The sequence below is a fragment of the Falco cherrug genome, chromosome 5, assembly GCF_023634085.1.
Source record: "Falco cherrug isolate bFalChe1 chromosome 5, bFalChe1.pri, whole genome shotgun sequence".
Lineage (NCBI taxonomy): Eukaryota > Metazoa > Chordata > Aves > Falconiformes > Falconidae > Falco > Falco cherrug.
In genome coordinates, this window is record NC_073701.1 from 14,050,548 (window position 1) to 14,068,243 (window position 17,696).

Genomic DNA, 17,696 nt, shown 5'->3' on the forward strand with positions numbered 1-17,696 from the left:
ACACAGTTTAGATGCAGGTCCTTCTTAAGGTGTCATCTCTTTTCTTGTTTGTGACAACCTAGAAAAAAACTGGTTTACTACTGAAGGACTTCCTGGAAGAGCATCCTCACTGATCTGTCCTTTCTACCCCGCTTTTCCCAGTGCTCCCTCCTTTCTTTGAATCCCTTTGTTGGTTTCCTTTGTTCTGACATTGTCAGGCTTTATTACACTCGGCACTTTCAGTAACACTGGTAAGTATTTTCCTACTTTTTTCCATATGCTCTTACACATTTCATCTCTCTCTGAGCTAGTCCAAGTCTTGCCTTTTTAAAAAACCTCTCCTATAGAGGTTTTTTACCTTTTCTTTTGTAGAGAAGATTTGTCTTGTAGAGTAAAGGTATTTGGTGATCTAATCTCCATTAGCAGACAAAATAGCTTTGATAATCCAGTCATTTCTCCTAAAATATTATAACAGAATGAAACATGCTTGTTATTCCTTTTACCCATGCATCTATGATTTATTATCAGAGTAAATGTATACTTTCCTCTCCATTATCAGCTGCAAAAAAAGATTAAAAAGTAGGCTACACAGATTCAAGAGACATGTCCATGAGTGGTCATCAAGCATGATGGTCCAGGTGTGCTCTCCCAGAAGCGTATAAACTGACTACAGCAAGTTGGAATATTATATTTGGAGAAAGATTCCTGCATACCTGTCTGTTACTGGGCCATATGTTGGACACTGGTTACTGGGCTAGTTGGGCATTTGCTCTGCTGGAATCCCTAAGTTACATCCCCACAGTTATGTTCCTATGATTCAATGGGATAACCAATAAAGCTTTCTGATAACCAATAAAGCTTTCTGTTACCATTTATGTCCTTTGTCTTTTTCCACCCTTATACAAACACTCCCCCTTTCTTTACAGAAGGGACTTACTTTGTGAACTCCTGTGGACTAGGATCCCATCTTACTTATTTGTCTTGAGAACTTCCCAGAACTTTTATGGGAACACCTAACGTTCTGATTATTAATAACAAAAAAAATGATATTATGATGAGAGCAGCAGAACTGCTGCTGGCAGAATTATTTGCAATCCTAATTTCACACATACAACATGCTGTCCTGAACCACTGCCCCTCCAGGTAATACCAACTGGGGTTTTGTTTTGTTTTTCCTTTTCCAATTCTGCTGCAGGCAACTACTTTGCAGCTTCCATCCATTAATCTCAAAGTACTTTTACATAGAGGAATTAATTAAGACACTTACATACAAGAATTAATTAAGACAGTAGTAGGCATGTTTTATCATCTCCATGTTGCACATGGGGGAACTGAGGTGAAGAAACAGTTGCCTAATTCTTTTGCAGAGCGGGGAATGTACTTGGGCATATATCATACCCTCTAAACCTGGGGTATAAAAATATGCTTTCTCTCCTAACGTTGTGAGGCAGATATCCAGTTTACCAAGTAAAATACCATTGACATGCAGTCCTATTATTCAAAATGGAAACGCTTCCCTTAGGCGAATACCTTGGCCAGTCAAATTTCTAAACACATCCTTCTTTCTTATTTCAGACAGAAAGAAGCACACAGCATGAAAAGCAAACTACTGTAACTACTGTGGGATCTGATAACATTTATACTCTTCCGAAGAATCAACCCAATACCTGAAATCTGTAATCTTACCATCCTGCTTTAACAGACTGTCCCTCTTTCTCAGCATTCACATGTATACTTCTGTGCGATAAAGAAAGAAATATAAACCTAATGACTTATGATTTTTATCTACGGTTCATAAAACCTTTGCACAGCTGTTGTGCTACCGTGCTTCCGCAATGCAACAGTGCCACCTTCAGCTCATGCTAAATATGACTTTGTCACAAACCATCAGTATTGAAGAAGCACAGCAGAGATTTTTCTTTTCATCCGGACAAGTCCTGCTAGAAAGCCCAGAAACATGTGTATAAACCTGAGCAGAACATGCACACTCAAATACGGAAGCACAAATGTTCACTGGGAACAATGGTCCTTTTTTCATAAAAAAACATTATTAAAGATCAATCAAATACTACTTTTTAATACCTGGCATTTTCATTCTCTAAACATGAGAATCACAGCACATTCCCCTGCCAACTGCATTAGCAACTCACACTGGGCAGAGCAGCCCATCAGCTGGGACCTGCTTCTGCTCACACCAGCCTTCCCATAGTTTGCCAGCTACTCCCGGGTATTTTGCGTTGCAGAGTGAGAGCCAAGCTGCAGTACACACTGGAAATATGTATCTGTATGCATGTATGTATAAATACCACATACACTCTACACATTACATACTTGATACAGTATGCATTATATCCCCTAAAAGGGCCCTGCTGTGAAGGACACCTCCCAGAAAGCACCATTGCAGGTCGTGCTGCAGCCCCTCCCTGCTACACGAGGAGATGCAGGTCTAGCGCAGACCCATATACATGCAGGTCTAGCACAGACCCATATGCACAGCTGTACCTCCTGCCCTGTCTCCTCCCTGCCAAGCTGAGACTGTAAATCAAATGGGTATGTTCCATTCTGAAGTTTCTTTTAAACCACAGCATTTGACAGATCCCTTTAACCCTCAACAGAGGTATTTATTTAAAACTGAACCACCTGTCATTAAACATTAAAACAGGCAACAGTTTCAGTAAAATCAGTCCTGCTTTAAAAAATTTGTTATTATCCAAAACCTGGTGCAATGCTGTTTAAACAAGAAAGAACAGTTAATTAAATTTACAGTCTCTTTGCTGACATACTACATATTTTATATTTGGTTTGATTATAATGGGCAAACCTCACCATTTTAAAACTAAGCCATTTGCATTTGTAATTAGAACCCGTTCTGAAAAAAGTTAAAATACTTCTCAAATTAAAGTTTAGGCCTCTGGTATTTTGAATAAAAAATTACCTGTGGTATTAGCTCAAATTACACATACAGGACTGGAGAATATTAAATCAATTCAGGTTTGAAAATCAAGGTGGGAATTAATGACTTCTTCAACCTTGTTCTACAATATTACTGAGTGAAGAAAGTAAACAGAAAATACTCTACTCACCCACTGTCATACCATCCATGTAACGCTTGATGATATCAAAGGAATCTCTTAAATTTCCTTCTGTTATGTCAAATATGATATCTGCCTGGTTGGCTGGATATGTAGGTGTGATGGCACGAAGAAAAATAATCTCTGCAAATAGAGTACCACAGAATGAACTGAGCAGTATTTGAAAACATCACTGAAGTACCTGACAGAATCTGATCCAAAATGACTTGTCCTCAAAGCTGGTGGAGGACACCACCCTCCCACACCACTCCCAGTTTGTCCTCTGAAATGGAAAGAAAGAAAATCTAGGGGAATGGAGGATTTGGACAGATTTATTTTCTTCTGCACCACCCAAGAAGCCCTGAAGCCAAAACATTATTACTTTTAGAGTCCAGAAAGACCACTCTTAGAAACCAGTCAGACTTCCAGCGTGTACTCAAAGAGGACAACACTGAGGATCCACGGGGTGGGTAGTGGAGGGGGACCAAACAGATAAACGCCTGAACTCTTGACTTCCTTAGGCAGCTTCACAAAGTATTGCTATTACAAATTACAGGGTTCTTTTGAGTATTGGAGGAAGGTTTTAGTTGTTTTTTTTTTTTAAAGTTAGACTATTTTTCAAGCCCCTTGTGAGGAAGGTAAGTATTATAGTATTCTCATTATTATCCTTGCTCCACAGATGATGAAACTAAACCATGGGGCTGTAAGAATTCACCCAAGGCCATGCACTGAATTACAGTTTAGGAACATCTTTTGGGCCTCGGTAGTACTCTCAGATCACTAGGTCTCATCTCTTTTTATTAAATCATGGGGATGGACTAATGAGGGAACGGTTTGGGAAGCATCCTGGGCCAAATCCTTAGCTCTGCTGCCAGTACACCTGGTAAAGCTGAAGGGGTGTGTATGGGAGTTGAAGTGGCTATGGGGCATTCCTCCACTCCCTGTGAAGTAGGGCCAGCCAAAGCCTGACGCAATCCAGAGCAGCTTTACGCAGCTAAGTTACTGGTGGTTAAATTGTTCCTATATGAACAACAATTGGGATGTCTCTTGCCCTACTTCTTCTGCGTGGTACAGAAGTGAAGAATCGGCTCTGGCTTTTATTTAGGACACTTTCCAGAGATCACAAGGATGAGACTCTGGGTGCATCAGAAATAGGGATTTAAGATCTTTAAAAATCCCTCCAAAATTATCTTCCTTTACTCTGTTCCCTTCTCTGTCTCTGTGCCTGTGCCACACAGTGAGCTGCTGAGTGGCTCACCCTGCACAGAAGCAGGGCTGAAGGCAGTCATCCCACCTATGCATGTGCATGCAATCCCCAGTGAAGCTGCCAGAAAATGAATACAAATGCCAAGGAGCAAAACTTGGCTTTTGATCTGTAAGTTTATACGTGAACAAAGCAAAGTGAGTGCTGTGAAACTGCAGGATTTAAAAACTCCCAAGTACTGCAGAGGCTGAAGGAGCTAAAGAAATACATGAGCACCCATGAGAGTGCAGCATCTGGGGCTGGGAACTCACTTTGCATGACTGGACAGCCACTCACTTGGATGCTTTTTCAAAATTGTAGCTCAAAAACTTTCTGTCCAGTCCTTGGAATTTTCCTTCCTTTAGCCTATATTTTAAAAAACAACACATTTTTTCCATAGGACAAAAATCAGCAAATCATAGCACTAGGTAGTATATTTAATACAATGTATTTTGTGACTAACGTTTGCTTGCAGATAAAGGCTATATTCTTGGAAGAAGCCACTTGTCAATAGTGAACAACAGACCATAAACAGATGAGAGAAATATAATCAGGACCTACTTGCTATGGCAAAATCTGCAAAAAAGGGAAGAAAAAAGTCATGGAACACACAGCTGTTATGTGAATAAATGCGGTGAATGGGAATTCAGACTCACTGTTTCCTTAGACTGGGCAGCTGTATGAGTTAGAGCTCAGAATTACTCTCTTTGCCCCATAAAATTAAAACTCCTGGATATCGAAGGTTTTAATTAAATGAATAGTACACTATAATTTGGAACCGTACAAACATTTTACTGCACCGGTAGCTAGTCTGGCTTTAGGCAAGGATTTCCGGTGGAGGTTTTATATGTTGTAGTCTATTAAATGGAACAAGGAACAAACCACTTACCTTCAGGTCTTGTAAATTCTCTGAACGTGGGCAGCGAAATGACAGTATGGGAAATTGTGTGGACCGGATCCAACACACAGCTGACATCATTTGGTCGACAAGACTTAATGCAACGGATAGTGTCTGTCTTTTCAAGTCTGACACTAAGAGAAACAAGAGAAAGACGCATATATATCCTGAAAATGAATTATTTTGTGTTTTGCAAGCTGGGGAGCCAGAAACTGTAATTGATGTAAGTGTTCATTCTTCACCTCAAACACTTAGACAAATGCAGATCATCAGAAACTGCTGGACCACTGAAAAATTTGGCTTGGCTAAGCGTTGCAGTCAAAACCCCTTCAGACCCAGTTCTTCAAGCCAGGCATGTACAAACAGGGAGAACTGTAGTGCGTAAGCTGGCATGTAAAGTCTCTTTCCAAGTACAAACAGGACCAAACCACCAGGCCCAGATCCTCAGCTGCAGTGCACTGGTGTGGTCTCACCATTTCAGTGGAGCTGCACTTCACAAGCCTTTCTCTACTCCATGTGATATCGTGGCATTATAAAGTAGAAACAATTCTTTCCATTCTGGAAATCTGGCAGGAAATATCTGAAGGGCCAACTTTCTTTCACGATTTTCAGTAGGAGCCAGAAAAGCCTCTCTTAAGCCTTTTTTTTTTTTTTTTTCACACACCCCCTTTCTATCTAAACTGAGAAAATGGAAAGGAATGGAAGCTGGGGGAGGAAAAAAGTTAACCACGTTATTAAAAACCTCAAAGATTGAATTCTGAGTTTGGGTAAATGGTAAGGGTCATTTCATATTCCATCTCAACCAGCTGCTCGTTCGTCCTTGAAAGTCTATTAAAAGTTAAATGACTTCTTCTCACCCTTGTCCACTAGAGTGAATTTAAAGTCACTTACAGTTCAAGAACTTCACACAATACCCAGTCTGTGTTCATGAGAGATGAAAGGGCTATGCTGGGACTTACAATGTGACTAAGCCCCACAAATGATCTCAACTTTGACCTGCCCATTTCTTCATATTTCTAAGTCGAAAAAAGAAAAGACTGCAGTGTCAGAGGGGGGGAATTAAAAGATTAAAAGGAAGAAAAATTCACTGAGTAAAAGGGAAACAAAAATGGAAGCTTTAGTTTGTCAGATACCTCTAGAAACAAATGGTTCTTGCTCTTTTCAAAATGTGTTACCCAAGTCCACACCTAAAAGCCATCTTTCTTCAGATGTTCAAAGGGACTTCATGGCTCTATTAATAATAAATACATCAGTAACTTCTTATTACATGCTACCCACATTTGCTCATCAAAGAAAACAAAGCCAAACATGCTGATATTGTATGAAGCTAAAATAAAGATAAAACATGAATCAACATTAAGGAAATCATGCTTCAACAGATGTGAACTGGCATAGGCCATGGGAAGGCAATGAAGCTGGGTTCATTTGCACCAGCTGAGTCTGGCTTGTTATTCTTACTCTGGAGTTGTTTTGAGACTGGCTGGGAGATACAAACCAGAAGAGACCTTTTACTTCTCACCGTTATCTGGGTACAAAATTTTGTCATTTCCTAGACATCTCACAGGGAACAGAGCTTTCTGCTGAAATGTCTCATGCTGTTCATTTTAGAACAAATGGATTCTGGATATATGGACATAACAGTCTGATCTACAATAACAGGTTCCATCTTCTTACTTTAAACCTCAGGTGCCAAATTAAGCAAGGACTTCCAGCTAGCTGACCCCCTCACCTGTGAAATACGGATCAGCTAAATCACCGAGTCTAGCTCCAGCGTAAAATATCCTATTTCAAAATACATAACAAACAGAACTGAGGCAAAACGTACATCATTCATATTTGTTTCCCTCTCTCCCTTTTTTTCATCCTTACTCTGTATAGTTCAGTAGAGATTTAGATCTACAGAGCTACACAAACACTGCATCCTTCCTCAGGGTCCTGCTGAGCTGGGGTCACAACAGCCAAGTCAGACTGGTTTTACTTCCAATAACGTGTTTACAAATGCTGAAAAAACTCTTTGAAAGCTTTTCTCTTTGCATTATATAACATAAATAATAACTACAGCATCATCTAAAGGATTCAGGGACACCAATGAACAGTAGCTTGCGTAACTCATTTTAGGACATTACTACTAATGAAGTACTGTTGCAATACATACAGCATCCTAAATTTTCGTAGCTGTATTTAGATAAAGGAATTTGTAGGCAAAACATTGTGGTGGGAGTGTCTAAAGGATTCAGTATTGGTCTGCAATTCCTCCTTCCAGGGAAGTGAGCTTCACTTGTGACTTCAGCTGGAACAGAATTTGACAAATACAAACATTTCTGAAATTCTCATCCAATAAAGTCATGAATTTGTTTTAAGATTAAGTCCTAAGTAAGACTTACATTCATAATTCTCACTTCCGATTCACTGGAGTAAAGCATTCTGACATGAATTAGGTACCCTGCATACAGAAACAGAGGATCACAATGACCACAAGTGGTTTGTGTTAGTTCCTAACTAAAACCAGTTTCTAGATCCATCCCACTTGTGACATACATGTGACAGAAAAATGTTTGTCAGCTCTATTTCTTTGCACCATTTCTCTCTTCTCTTACAAATCCCACTTTTTTTCTTTTTGCATGCTGTATCCACACTACTAAACTTGAGTTTGCGTTTTCATTTTCCCCTGCCTAAATTAATTCTGATCTTTCTTTTGATATCGCTAATTGCTTCAGCATATCCAAAGTGAGGTTGGTAACACTTTGTTCTCTCATTGCTTCAATGGCACATCTTTTGACATCTTCTGGCGTAATTTCTTTGACAACTAGCATATATTTCAGATCCTGATATTTGCTATTAATTATGTGCTCTGGTCTCAAAATACTTTTTAATTTTATCCTTAAACGTCATCTTTGCATTTGATCTTCTGATGAGTTGATGTTTTCCTTTTTGCTCATGTCCTCCTGTAGTGGGGACTGTACCTGACAAAAGTTTCTTCCTAAGTGCTGAGAACTTTCTTTCTTTAGGTTTTTCCTTCAAGTTTTCCCCCTCTAACAAAAATTGCAGCTTTGGAGCTGGTACCCCCTCCAGGCCTTTTTCATTTAAAAGAGAAAGATGTTAAGAAACAGCTCAGTTGCATTATTTTGCAGATAATCCTTCCCTGAATGTAATAGGTCCTTTCTTCTTGGGTCCTGGTGTCATTCCTTTTCAATTTCTCTGTTGGATTCAATCAGTAATTTTTTTGGACCAGAAGCCATGTTTTCATTTTCATTTGGAAAGAACAACACACATAAGTGTTGCTACATAATTACATACACGTTCTTGAAAGTACCCGCTACACTGCAGTATTAAAGTATCTAGATAATACAGGAGAATTTGAGCTCCATGTTCTTAAATGACTTGCTGAATGCAATTAATATGGTAGCACTTTACAATACCGAGGGCCAAATTCTCACACTCCCTCCTTTTCCTGCCAAACAAATGTATATTAATGCTTGCAATACTGAAGTTTATTTTTGAATCTTTATCCTACGTAATTATGGCCTTATAATGAACTGGTAGCCAGAGGGCATTTATATACAAGCGTCTTCTGTGGCAGTAAGAAAACCCATTAGCTCAAGTAGCATGGGCTTGTGCCTTCAATATTTAAAGCTGGGTCTCTATCCCCACTGGCAATTTCTGGCAGCTTTATAAGTATGTGTCAACAGACTTATTAAACATTGGCATTCCTCGTGAGACTTGAACTCCTGTCAGCCAGCTGGGATAAACTTTCCCTTAGGGAACATGTAATACTCTGGCAAAGTGCTGCGATCGTGCCCCAATCTAGTCCTTGTCTGATGATGAGCCTGCGCCCGCAGCTCACAGCTAACAGAGTCATTCCTTGTGTTCAGGTGATTAAGGCTTGTGATCTTGGTTTAGAAGGTTCCCAGTTCCTAAACTTGTACCTTGCCTGTGCTGTCTGTATTTACGTAGTGAAGCATTTTTTTTTTTCATATATGCATTCACATGGATTATTCCTCATTCATCTACAGACTGCCCATTCTGCCTATGTACCAGGCAGCAGAGGTATCTGAGCCCAGGATGGTGTAAAAGAACAGTAATTTTTACATCATACCTTTGTGACTGAGCTTTTAATATTTATCAATACAAGGACTGGAGAGTAAAATAAATTCTTTTCCAGCTCACAAAACAAAAGAATTCCAAAGAAATTCCAGTTATTTTGTCTATGCTGTTTTTAATTGCATAGAAGTAAAGGAAGAAAGTCATAAAAGTAAAGTAAGAAAGATTTGGATATTGGAATTCTGGCTGACCTTTTACGGCTGCCAGGGTTTGGCTGGAGTTTTTTTGAAGGTGGTGATGGGTAAAGTCTTTACAGTTACAAGTTTATCAGCTTTGATATGGAAGTTGCAGAGATAAAAATGTTACAAGACCAATTAAATGTATTTTCAAATGTTCCTGTAGACACATCTCGGGATATAGCCCGTGAAATAGAAAGGGGCTCTCTGCTAGTAGCTGAAGGCTGTTAGGAAGTGCATTGCTGTTTTCCTATCATTAGTTTTTTAATTCAGTGGAAATTCCACAGAAAGGAAGATGAAAAATCTCTAAAATAAATGTTCTTTAGAGGAGATTCTCTTCTGCACCATGCTTGAAAGTTAGAACTGGGATCTGTAACTGGTGGAAATCAGCACAAGCACAGTAGCTACAACAGAGCAATAACTAGCACAGCTTGAGAATCTGGCTCCATGCTTTTGAAGTGACTTGTGTGCTGGGGCACCTCTGATGTCCTAAGGGCCCAAGTTACCCCTGTTCAATAGATTTTCAGAAAATGCACAGTATTTGCCCCATAAGTGATGAAACTCTCTAAAGGTGTCTCAGTTGAGACAGCTCAAATTATGTACCTATTTTATTTTGAAAATTTAGAGCTAAACATATGCAGCTATATATCATCAAATGAGATCAACAACACTACTGTGTGAAGTAAATGAATGGTTTTCCAGTCCTTGGTATATTCAGGTAATAAGCTCTTGAACACCAGTTCCTGCTTTTTATAATGATGCACAGTACACCTAAGAATCTCCCCAAACTGAGACAGTCAGTTACAAGGGAAAATTGAGAACTGTAATGATGATGGCAAATAAAATGCAAGTGCAGCATGCAACAGATGAACTAAAACTTTATTAAAATTGGGGGGGGGGAAGCTACTCTTAGTAGAGAAAAAGTAGCCAATTATGCCTGTAAGTTAGGGATCAAAGCTGTGCAGAAACAAAGATAAAAAGTTTGGCAATAAATGTGTTGACAGTTCCATGGTGGGAAAGTTGCATTTGAATTGTCAGAAGAAGGTCTCTGGGCTCTGTGATTTGCCGCTGCATGACCACAATGCCACTGTGGTTGTTCACTTTTTTTGTGGTGAAAAAACCCTCCTGGTTCCCGCTGATGATGGACAGCAGAATTTTATCCCCAGGGACAGCATTGGAAGGGCCCATGCGGAAAATGTCGGTGGGTACTTGAATGTTGGTAGGAAAAGAGAGGTGATAGTAGGTTATTCTCAGAGGCAGGCTCTGGCATTCCTTATTTTCATTACAAGGCAAGCGCTCACACCGACTGCAAGAAAAGTGAGAACACAAGACAAGAGGAAGATTAGCGTACATTTAGCAAGCGTGATAGGAGAGCAAGGGCAGTGGGGGTGGAAAAAGATACGTTGGCTTGCATACTGTATCCGTTCTTCAGCCTGGCACCTCAGTCATATTGCAAAGGGACATTTATTGAATAAGGATGAATTTGTCTGTAGCTGGTGCTTTTGGAGAAGCATTGCTATTTTCAGAAGCATTGCCCTTTCCTTGCATGCACAGGTGCATTGAATCTGGCATCTCAGCGTGTGTGAGAGTTTATTTGCATTTAGATCAGCTAAGCTCTCCCTAGGGAGAACACAGGCTTCCCCCCACAGCCCCACCCCCCACCCCCAGTTTTATTCTTTGTTGATAGGACATATGTTGACTAAAGAAAGAGATCCTAAGTGGATAGTGAGTTGACTGTGTGGATGTCTGGCTGGATTTTAAGACTGAGCAAAGTATTCTGAAAACCACAAATGTACATGGAGTTGGTCTTTCTGGCAGAGAAGAGGCACTCTAGATACTGCGCTATGTATGTTCATCCTCCGGCAGCATACAGAGCAATGCAAAAATTATTTCCAACACTGCCTGCCTGTTAAGGTTTATTTGCTTTGAAGACAAACCTCCTTCCTCCTGATGTGGCAGAGTATTTCTCTGTGCTACCAGGAGAACCAGCCTAAGGCAGTCTAACACCCATCTAAGCAAGCACTGAAAACAAGATTCAACGGCCTGATGTCTCCAGCATGTGCCCTACACATTCAGTCCACTCTTACCCAGCCTCAAGTCACAGGAATGATGCTGGTGAGTCAGAATGTTGCCCTCTGCTGTTTCCTACCCTTATCACCAGGCACTGTATTACAGTGAAAAATCCAGAGAACTAGGAAGAGATCACCCATACAAGGTGAAAGTGAATAATGAACGCCAGCACTACAAATCATGATCTCCATGGAGGGAGTAATCTCCTCCCTTTCTGTTACTGAGAACAGTGAAGTCTGTCCAGCAAAATACAACACAGACAGGTATGGGCATTAAAGTCACAGCTATTAAAGAATGTTGTAGTTTACCAGCACATTAATGAAGATCTGCCAAGTCGTGATACCTGGTGGGTTTGAGAAGCATTTAAAGCATTGCATACAAGGAAAGTTTATATGAATTCCAGATTAAAGCTATACCCAAATCACCACATTCAAGTTGGTATATCTGAACATCCTCCCAAGACAAGTGCTTGGAAGTAGAGGTAGACATGACAATCTCAGATGGATGCTGACTTTGAAAAATTTGGGGATGATCAGGTTGTGCATTTACCTCCAAACCTGCCTCACGCGCAACTACGAATCAATTAAATTACATACAAGAGTCTCTCCACCCGAAAGCAATATTCAGTCCCCAGGCTGAGGTTTTGGAACCTGAACTATTTACTTCTTTACTAAGAAATGTTCCAACATGAAAGCGTGGTTTGCTTCTTACTACCTCAAGGAAATGTGAGTGGCCATTTCATTTATTTTATTTTGACGTGTAAAACTGAGCTCCTATCAGGACTATCAACAGAACTGTGGCTCATAAGCAAGCCCCACTTCATTGCCCATGTACAGTGGCCTGAATTCCAGGAACTTCTCATTATATGCAAAATAAACATTTTCAAAAAGAGTAGTTAAAAGCACCTTCAGTTCTTCAATTAATGTGTTCTATGTTTTCTTTTAATACCACTTGCAAACGAAAGTACAAAGCAATTCTTTGAAGACTTAAATGCATTCTGAGTTTTATTCATGTGTGTAAAGAGCACGCACAAGTCTTCACAGGATGGCCGGATAATTAGGTGTGGATACTCTTGGAATATGTTCAGGTGTAGTGAGTTCTGCATTCTTGTCTGAAATGTCATCAATAACTCCACTAAAGAGAATTACTTGGTTTTGTTGAAATCACGAGGCTACTTGGTTTTGCTGAAATCATGAAGCAAGTCAAGACAGTTAATTTCTTAGTTGGAAATGCCTGCTTCATGTAAATCTCTTTGGAAGCTTGTACATGCTCATGAGCACTTACATGCTCATAAAAATGCCCCGATTTATTCTTTTACAAAAGCCAAATACCTTTTATAATAATAGCCAGAAATTTCTAGGGGAACAAAATACCAATGCTCCCAGCTTCCTAAGATTTGAAAAAGGACATTCTGCTGATTCAGAAAGTTATTTGTGGAGACAGATGTGCCTGCAGCTAGGAGCTAGAATTATTCAAAATTCATCATCTTTTATCTTATTCTTTGGTGGGGCACACTACACACTGCACACTTCACTATAGGTTTTGTTAATGTGCACTAATTGTTCCATCAAATAACCACAAAGGAGAGATAGCAAATATTATTGCTTTCAAGAACCAGAGTTCATTCTGGGGTCATGCACCACAAAGGCAATAAGCAATGAGCATTTAAATCCCAATGTACTCTCTAGACCTTATTTAAACGCTTCCCTTCAGTGGGCAGAAGAAAATCATACAGCGGGGAAATACACTAACCTACTGGTAGTGAGCAGGCAGCTCAAGAGCCCAGCTGCTGCTCCAGCTCCGTGGCACCTCAGGACGGACGAGCTAGCCACACAGCTCCCGCGGCCGGGCCACCATGCCACATCGCTGTGGGAGAGAGCACGAGGGACCCGGCGGCAGAAGGGAGCGCTGAGCAGGCAGCGAGATGCTACCAGAGAAACCCAACCTGGAGGCTGATAAAACGTGCTCCGCTTTGCAGTGAGGCAGTTGTATATGCATCTTCGCAAACCTCTGCGATTAGGCGCATGGGCTAGAAAGATAGACATACACTGCTGCTGAACACTTGTTCCTGAATTTGCTTCTGATTATTTTAGCTCACTTACTACTCTGTTCTCTTATGTTTATTTAAGCAGCTGAAATACTAGTTTCAAATTACTCTACTTTGAATTTCACGTACCAAACACCAGTTACTCATAAAGGAAAACTATCAAAACTAGAGTGATTCCGTTTTTAGATGATGAATACAACCTTTCCTAATGGAGAAATGAGGAGAAAATATTTTCTGCCTTTCCTCCTGTTGATTTCTGAGCCTGGTGTTCACTCCATTGTGCTCAAAGGAGTTGAGTGGTACACAACAACTCCTCATGTACTGAAGGGAAAAGAATGTTTTATTAGCAGGATTTATGGCTTTGTAATTTACTTCATACAGGGAAACCATCTCAACACGCTGAAAAAATAACCAGGTCTTATTACCAAACTATACACCACACATCTCTGAAATTCAACCCTGTAGATTTCCAGGACTGTAGCAATCTTCTGGGCCTCTTAGAACATACACCCCTCCATGGGCACTCGCTCAGGCTATCGTTGGTGTGTACTTCTCTTCAGTCGGCTGCACCACACCTTGAGGTCCAGATGAGCCATCAGCCAGGCTGTATCACCACATCGTGGATCTCCACATGTATGGTAATACAGCAGCTGTGTAGGGAAGGAAGATTATTTTGGTCTTAAAGAGACCAGAACTTCAAGGGAATGAAACCAACTGATGGTTGGTTTTCACAGATACTTCTTAACCAGCAGAAAATCTGGAGTCCTGCTTCAGGCTCAGGCCAGAATACAGTATACAGCAGTACAGCAGACAGGGTGGACAAACACCCTGCGTATTCCTCCCGTCTGGAGCTGGAAAGTGTCAAGGAGTTTTCAAGCTACAGAAGACACAGACCAATCTTCATTTTGCCCTCAGCACCGAGCCTTTATGTCCTATCCTCGTCTCCATCTGTCTCTCCCAACCTGGCTCCTCCTTCCCATCCTCTTTCCTTGCCTACTGCCCTTCCTGTTCACTCACACGTCTGGCATCAGGACTGTCTACTCAGTCAGTGCCAAGCCTACTCTTACTCCATCCTCTCCTGGCTGACACGTGGTTCTCTCAGTTTCTACTTCACAGCCCTAGTCACAAGGCACACACCACTATCTTCAGTATCTTTATGCAGCCATCCCAAATTATTCCTTGCTCCGACGGTCTTCATCCAAACCTGGCATCAATCGCCCTTAACCATAAGCTCTTGACTCCTGTGGCTGGCTGGCTTCCCCCTTGTCTCTAAATTTTTTTACCCAATTTTACCTTCCACCCTTCAAGCATCTCACAGATTCATTCTCTGCACCTGGCCATACCTTCAGACCCTTCCCTCCCTACACCCAGCCTCCTTATCCCTACGTACGCCCTTCCTTCTTACCAAGTCGGCTCTTCTCTCACCCATGCTAGGAACAGCTTTCTTATCTGTGGAGTCTGGGTGGTCTTTGAAAGCACAGAAGAAACAGGCTCTGGGGTTGTCAGGGCTGGCGGCACCTGGCCCAAGACAGATGGGAGCTGGCATTATGGGGGAGATGTGGCTATATGTGGGAGCAGACTCAAGACAGTCTGTGGAGTTGGTACCTGCATTTTAGACCGCTTTGAAGAGCTGTAAGAAGCTCAGGTCTGCTAAATCAGAAGAGAATTGTTTGTTGCCAAAAAAGAAAGACCTTTCCACTAATATGAAGAAGTAAAATTGCACTGAGGAAGATAGTAAAACACAAAGACAGATTGCCACTGAGGCTATGAAATCCTTACTGTTCAAGGACCTGAAGTACTTAAACAAACAACTCTCAGAAACTAGTCCAGGTAGTCCTGACTGTTTTGGCAAACAGGGATAATTAAGATTACCCATCAGGGTCCTAATTTCCTAAGGTTTATGAAAAAAGGCTAAATGCAATTTTATAGTTTGTAGTTTCAGAGGGTTTTGGTAAGGATGACAAGAAGTGCAAAAGTAATCTCCTAACAAATCTCAGATTTCTGCTCCAAAACATGACAGCAAAAATAAAGAAAAAAAAAAAATCACCAAAATGTCTTAAACACAGAAAACAATGGGTTCTTCATTACCATTATTCTTGGAAATGAGTGAACTGCTTTGGATGAAATTTGCCAAAACTTAAGCCTGAGTCAGACACCTGGCACATAGATTTTCAGGTGTTTGTTACATTTTGGCAAAATTCTAAGCAGTTAAGAAGAGGTCCTAATAATGAGAAGTGACAGGCAACCTTAATAATACGCAGACGTCTAGAATATAACGATATTTGCCTATCTGGCTCAATGCAGCACACCTTTCTGACATGCCGCCATAACTGCTTCTTTATCTTTTCTACTATTTTTCTTGGCTTAAATATTACAAATGTTAGACTTCAGTGTCACATAAAAAGAATTTAATTGTTATGCAATTTGAAAACAAGAAGCGTTTGGCAAGGCAGTACAGCAAGTTAAGTCCTATTGTGAATAGCAGTAGATCTTAACTATCCTTGGAAAAATACCAAGCCTATAGGCTGATGAAGGGGGGAAAAAAAGCAGAATTTAAGCAAAAGAGGTAAGACCTTCAATAAAATTTTTATCATTAAGGTAAGTTCCAGGAACTTTGCTGGTCTTTGGGGAAGGTTACACCACCTGTTTCATCCTGAAGCTCAGAGTATACAGCATCCCAAGCTTTCAGTCTGTAGCATGGAATGATCCTGCGATTGCTTCACCTGATGACAATCGCCACTGCAACAGCCACCATGCAAAAATCTCTGCTTTAAAAGTAATGGGTAAGGAAGGTTCTGGATCACTGAGGGCTGCTGCCTTACATATGGATTTTAAGGAATAATAAGAATGAACAAACTCAGATTTGCAGGACTGAGGCCTATTAAATTATAGCTGTTCCAAAGAAAATACTGGAGAATAGGCTAAAAAATCCCATGAGGTGCCAACTTGATGGCAGTGGAAAATGTGTTGTCTTTCTTATGATGTGCCAAGTAGGTGAAAGTGGAATGCATTTTGAATAAAAAGGAGAGGAAAATGGTATCGTGATAGATACGATGTTATGAGAAGCCAACTATTTTGATTGTAGAGTCCTGGCACAAGGTTGGGTGAAAAAGTGATTTAATGTCATTATCATGCAAAATCTAACGAAGATATGCTAGCTATCAGCTATGTTGGGTTAGATATGCCAAAAATAAATGATTCAATAATATGTAAATTAGTTTGGATGTAAAATGGGTGCTAAAAGAGCTGTCTAATGAAACTGCTCTCCAATGGGCACAAGGTAATCCAGTACATACACCCTGATTCTGGCATGCTGGTGTAATACTTGTATACTGGGTACAAACGAGAGTAACTGTCTCCCCACTGAACTAACTTGGACTTTTTGCAACAAAGATAATGAACTCATATTCTCTTTGGTTTATGCAAACACATTTTTGACAATAAATTTATTAACTGTGTCTGTAGCTGTTGAGAGGGAAAAACCTAATAAATGCAACAAGATAATAACTCAAGGAATTAAAATAATTAGAACTTCACTGAGCAGGTACAGGATTTGTGTCTGACTCATAGCATAATTATAGCCCTAGCACATCAGAAGAATCTCTCCCTATGACTCTGAGTTAGGCAGAGTAAGCCATTACAGGGCCCCAACAACACAGACACAAAAAACTCGATTCAGACATTCTACTACTTCCCAAAAACACGCCTTACATCTCAAATAGCCATTAACTTCAAAACATGCATGAAAATATAGATAAGAAAGAGGATGAAATGGAATGTGTATGTAAAATGTGTATTTCATAAACTGAACTTTGCAGCTCAGAGATGTCCATAAAAATAGAAATCTGCTGTTTCTGCTTAGTTGCCCATTGCAAATGACTTTTTTTTTAATTAGGATATGAATGAACCCACAATATTACAAATAAAGAGAGTATCTGCATCACGAGGCACTGCTTGTTTCTTGATGTGATGAACACAATTTAAAATTTATTTACTATTGACAACTGTCGGAATACAAGCATATTTTATAAAGATCTGGGTTTGTACCATGAACTCCCTCTACTGCATTCTGATCAAATACATCTGCTGTGCCACTTTTATGGCATTTCAC

General features: G+C 40.3%; 1 protein-coding gene across 5 annotated transcripts in view; it reads right to left on the reverse strand.

The window, feature by feature from the left end:
* FBLN1 (fibulin 1) overlaps positions 1–17,696 on the reverse strand; it is an 81,776-nt gene that overhangs the window by 19,460 nt on the left and 44,620 nt on the right. For 3 of the 5 annotated variants that reach the window (XM_055711634.1, XM_014280002.3, XM_027805543.2), the window contains exons 15-16: positions 5,183–5,325; positions 3,063–3,194 (exon numbers count right to left, since the gene is read on the reverse strand). In XM_055711634.1, the coding sequence (XP_055567609.1) occupies positions 3,063–3,194; positions 5,183–5,325 (275 nt within the window). Of the gene's footprint in view, positions 1–3,062; positions 3,195–5,182; positions 5,326–10,329; positions 10,775–17,696 lie in introns of those variants that run through there. The other 2 variants (XM_055711635.1, XM_055711636.1) reach the window with 1 other exon arrangement.